Source organism: Oryzias latipes, chromosome 1, assembly GCF_053564925.1.
Source record: "Oryzias latipes strain Hd-rR chromosome 1, Olatipes_Hd-rR_3.1".
NCBI lineage: Eukaryota > Metazoa > Chordata > Actinopteri > Beloniformes > Adrianichthyidae > Oryzias > Oryzias latipes.
Genome location: NC_136237.1, coordinates 19198352 through 19203640, shown reverse-complemented (window position 1 = coordinate 19203640; position 5289 = coordinate 19198352). Strand labels below are relative to the sequence as shown.

The 5289-nt window shown below is 37.2% G+C and overlaps 1 protein-coding gene across 1 annotated transcript; it reads left to right on the top strand.

Annotated features, from left to right (window-relative positions):
- Positions 1 to 1576: 1576 nt before the first annotated feature.
- Positions 1577 to 4756, top strand: gpank1 (G patch domain and ankyrin repeats 1). Its single transcript, XM_023958378.2, has 4 exons — positions 1577 to 2416; positions 2483 to 2624; positions 2697 to 2772; positions 4141 to 4756. Exons 1-4 carry the CDS (start codon positions 1994 to 1996, stop codon positions 4580 to 4582), a joined length of 1083 nt encoding a protein of 360 aa, XP_023814146.1. The 5' UTR covers positions 1577 to 1993; the 3' UTR covers positions 4583 to 4756.
- The last annotated feature ends 533 nt before the right edge of the window (positions 4757 to 5289 follow it).

Below are 5289 nucleotides of genomic sequence, written 5' to 3'. Positions count from 1 at the left end.
CCTGGTTTAGTGGCTGGAAGTGTTCTACATAACTACACAAACTAACAAAAATTGTCTTCATAGTGACAAAACAGTGGCATGTAGAGGTTTAGGATTGTCTTTAAAATAGTAATACTGTACATCAGTTTGTTGGTGAATCATTCCTTTTAACTAGCCTACATTCAAAATATTGTGAATACATTCTGAATATTTAATTATTACATTCTAATCCAAACCTTATTTTTTATTAAACTTATTTATACCACAAAGTGTTTTGTAATGATTTCTATTGTTATGTTAAATAATCTATGAGGATTTCGATGGAGGACATGCAAATCTAAAGCAAAGCATCCAGAACTGCACAGCGCGCAGAAATGAGCAGCTCATCATGACCAATCAGAGAGCTGTGAGTATCGCAACGAGGATCACGAGAGCTAAATGAATATGTTAAAGCTTTGGTAAATCCTAATGAAAGCTAAAAACTAAATAAATTACTTTTAATTACTTTTACTTTTTTTCTAATGAAAAATAATTTGTTCTTTAATTCTGTGAAATAAGGTTTTTTTGTAAGACAAAAAGTATGGGAAGTGATTTAGTTACCTCTATTAGAACTGTCATTTATAAACAGGCAGGGCCGTAGGGGTGCCTGAGCACCTGCCCTTTTCCCTTTTTTTGTATTAACATTAATACATTTCTGTTAGAGACACAAGAAGAGATGTGGCTTCGACTTTGAGCCCCTGCCCCTCAAAATTCTGTACACGTCCCTGTTTATGAATGCATTATTAAATCTTAGTTGTTATAAACCAAATAGAATAAAACATTGTATTTCAATTTAACTAAAAATTGTATTTAAAACACTGTAGCACTATCATTTCTTTATTGGTAAATTTTTCTTTTTGATCATCAGACAGCTGTATTACTATTTCAAATACATTTCTGTACCACCTGTTGCAAAGGGTGAGCCAGGGGCGTCTGCAGAAAAGAAGTGCTCCGCTCCCCCCCCCCCCCAGCAAGCAGCTTTTATTACCCAACGTGTAAATCAAGTCATGGCATACAATGGCCCTGTCTGTCCGTACAAGCACGTGGTTAAGAGACCAGCCGTTCCTGTTACAAAGCAGAGTTGGGTCTGCATCCCAACAACATTTCTGTTCAATAAGCCATTGAGCACAGACGAAAAACACATACAGTTTTCAGCACTTCCATGTCTTTATATGGCGATTCGGTATGTTTTACGTTTTATGCACATAAAACATCAACAGTAAGGATAAATATTAACATAATTTAGCATTTGAAAATTTTAAACATTTTCATCGTCAAACAACATATTAATCTGTGCTATATTTACAATCATAACTTCAAAGATAACAGGAAAGATTTTCGCAATTTCACTATGACAAAACAATGTTGTTTTGTATTCAGAACTGTGTTTTATTATTATATTGTATTGTTATAAATGTTATAAATTTGTAGTTTTGTATTGTAGTCTAAAAATGTTCAATAATAATAAAATAAAAGATAAATATAGGTTGACAAAAAGCGACATCCAGCCCAGTAGGTGGCAGCACTCGGTGTTTATGATCAAATAGTCAACTATTAATGCTGTTCTGATGCTAGCAGAAGAAGAGAATCTACCTCCAGATTGATTGTTTTGTATAATTTCCTTTTTATATTCCTATACTTTACGCTTATATCAGTTATATTTGAATTTTTTGGAGGAAAAATTGGTTTTGTGCCTTGTAAAAATACTGGTAATACATTTCTCAGCGTTCAAAGCTGACAGCTAGGTTACTAGCTAGCTTATTTGTCGTTTAGGCTTAGTTGTAGCCATAAAGCCTTTTGGGATCATCAGAGGAAATCCTGCGTTTATTATAATTTTAGGTGCCGTCTGCTGTTGTTTTTTAACTGAATTAACATGCAGCTCTTGACATCTAAAGTCTGGTCGAGGTAAAGTTACTTAGCTTTATCAAAACGTGTGACTGTGAACATTTACTAGGGTTGGGGACGTGTATGCCTAATGGCTGCTTTCGGGTTTACTCCAGCCAGCGATGAAGATGTTTTTAGTGTTAAAGCAGAACCGTCCGTTTCTAAAATCAATACCACAGTCAACCGAGAAGAAGTCCGAAACTTATATGAAGACTTGATCAGGAACGACATAGAAGATGATGATCATGTGAGAAGAAACACCGAGGCTAGGAAGGAACATGGCCACGAAAGACGGAAGGCCAGAAAGAGGAGGAGAGTCAGGCCTGCAGAGGTTCAGCAGGCTCCACCAGAATCTGTCGGGGCTGGAGGTGAAACCGAGTCCAACCAGAGCAGGGAGTCCGGCTCAGGGAGGACCGAGGAGCTGCAGGGACTCCGGTTACTGCGTTGTGCACATGAGGGAGACACAGCTGGCATCAGAGAGCTGCTGTCAAAGGGAACTGACATCAACTACCAGGTACAAATGTTAAAACCGTTTATTCTTCTGGGTGTTTGTCTTTTAAACTCTGGCTTGTCGTTGCAGGATACATTTCTTTGGACCGCTGTGATGTGTGCAGCCTGGTCAGGACAGAGATCTGCAGTGAGGCTGCTGCTCAGACATGGAGCAGCCTGGGTGGGAGTGGTAGACACTCAGGGAAAGGATGCACAGGACCTGGCCTTGGAAGGTGCAGTCAATACATCTCATTGGAAACTCCAGAAGCACATTTCTGTCTGTAAACATTAACTTATCATTTCAGCTGGACACAGAGAAGTGTTGGAAGACTTGATGAACAACGGGAGAAGTCCAGAGAGAGAAGTACCAGCTGATGACAGGTTATCAGTGTCTTTGACTACAATTAGTTTGATGGTTCTAGTTTTATACAATTGAACAGGCGATACAGCCTCATTTACAACAAAATAAGCTCAAAAAGTTTCTGTTTTCAGCAGCTGCATGTTCATTAAAGCATGCGCTACTACATCCTACAGGTGGAACCACATTTGAACGATCTTTTCCAGGTTTTAGTTCTTTGTTGTTCAACATTTTAAATTCCTATCATACTATACTCCCCCCCCCTTTTATATTATTTATATATTTTTTAGATTTTAGAAAAAGGAAACAAAGACGAAAACGCTTTAAGGATAACCGTATATATACAAAGGTAAAATTTAGATTAAGAAAAATATGAGTCCTATTTTTTTCTGTTTTAAATATTTTTATAGTGTTCTTATTTATTGCTGGGAAAACGTGGTCATTCAGCATTTAAACGAACAATAATACGGTAGTTTCGTTTGGAATTCATCCTTCTTTGAAAGTTTGTTTGAGAAAATAGGTTTTATGGAAATGTTTGTAAAGTTAAATCCTTCAAAAATGATTATTTTTAACAACAGTTTTTTTGACCAAGTAAAAGCCAATGGAACAGTTATTTTAAGAAATTATTTATTTTATAACTATCTTTTGTTTTTTGCTTTTTAAGTACCTAAAACATTAAAGGTAATAACGAAATAGCAGTTAAATATCAACTGTATTGTGTTTTTTTAATTTATTTTATTTTATTTATTTTTACCATAAAACTTTTCTGGGAATGTTGCTGTCATTTTTGTTTGTATTTTATAAAGATTTTTTTATTATTCAACAGATATGACTCCAATATCTTGCATAGTAAAAAATAAAAGGTTGCATTGTCATTGTAGTCACACAAACCAGCTTAAACTGCTCAACTAGATATGTTTAATCCCAGCAAACCTTTAAAACTTTTAATCCATAATTTGGTTGTCACATCAATTTGAGCATTAAATGTTAGTTTTTTGTGTGTGAAATGACAACAGTTGTTTTTTCAGTGGCCACCAGATGGCGCCTTTCCCACTTTTTCCAAACAGCCATCATATGTAAATAAAAAATATGAGACCCAGTGTAACTTGCAATTTTCTACTGATCAGTAATATGTGTAACTTATTTTTAATATTTTTAGTTCATATTTATACAAGAAATTTAATAAGCATTTTATATGAAGAATTGTGGTTAACAGCTGTTGAAAGTTTACCAAAAAAAAACTGGATTGTGCGATTTTTGCAGCAGTTGATGGGAACATTTTGTAGAGCTAAAATAAGGAAAAAAATTAGAGAGAAAAAGGTTACTGTTTAAGGATTAATAATTCTCAAATGAATTAGCTGGATGCTAACATCTGTGTTGCATGTCCACAGGGCTGTGCAGCCTCAGTGGTGTGCGACGTGTTCGACTAACTACACAAGCAGCACTTCATCCCATCTGTCCTCTACTCTGCATCAGTTCAACCTGCATCGTCCTCCGGCCACACCCTACTACTGCCTTCCCCCTTCCAGCAACAGCTACAAGATGATGCTGCGCTGTGGCTGGAAACCAGGCACAGGCCTGGGACCAGAGGGGGAGGGGCCTCAGCAGCCAGTGCCCACTGTGCTGAAGAGAGACCACCAAGGCCTGGGTTACGGAAAGAAGAAAAAAGCCAAAGTCACACACTTCCGAGCCAAGGATCACGATGCTGTGAAGCCGCCGTGCAGGGAGAGAATGGAGATGGGACTGAAAGGACAGAGAAAAGAGGAGGCCAGAAGGAAAGAGCAAAGGGATAAAAACTGGGAAAGAGATTTTCGTTCATCGTTTTATCTCTAAACCGACATTTCCATGTGAGGAGAGAGCTGCAGCACTGAGCAAACACGACCTTTGTGCCAAATATTACCTTTTGTCGTCACAGACATTCTAAAAAAGCAGAATGAAGGCAGCAAGGAAATCGATATTTGTAAAGATGAATATTTGTTTTATTTGTAATTAAAGTATAAAACTAAAGTTTCCTGCTTTTCTTGGTTCTTAATGTTATGTAAGCGCTCGGTGGACCTTCCCTTTAGTTCCAGCGCCTTCTCACCTAATAGACACACCTGCAAGCATGTCACATGATTGTGCTTTAACTACCTTCTCAGCATTTTACTCGGTGCCCTTTATGCACGCTAACAATTTGTCAGTCATTTATCAGTGTGTAATAAGAGCTCTAAAATCCGATTTGTTCCTGTAACCTCTGGTTCAAATAACAGACCCAGATCTCTGTTGTCAGTGTGCTTAGTGTGACCGGGCTGCTCTTGTTCATACAGGAAATTGGCCAATGACATCAGACGTTTGGCAAAGCCTCATAAAATTCAGCCGAGTGGCTCTTGTGTCCGATTTGAACTATTAATTTTTATACTGGAGATGATTTTATGTACCTTTTAAGTCAACTTTTTCCTTTCATTTTTGTTGTTTTTCTGGAAGACATACACTTCTTTATACAAGACAGACTTTAAATGCATTCGAAACAAGATTACCGGTAAACAGATTCGCTTTACTTA

Coding starts and splice junctions, on each gene's coding strand:
- gpank1 (XM_023958378.2), top strand. CDS start 1,994: ATGGCTGCTTTCGGGTTTACTCCAGCCAGCGATGAAGATGTTTTTAGT. Junction 2,625..2,696: donor ACAGGACCTGGCCTTGGAAG/GTGCAGTCAATA, acceptor TTATCATTTCAG/CTGGACACAGAGAAGTGTTG. Junction 2,773..4,140: donor GAAGTACCAGCTGATGACAG/GTTATCAGTGTC, acceptor GCATGTCCACAG/GGCTGTGCAGCCTCAGTGGT.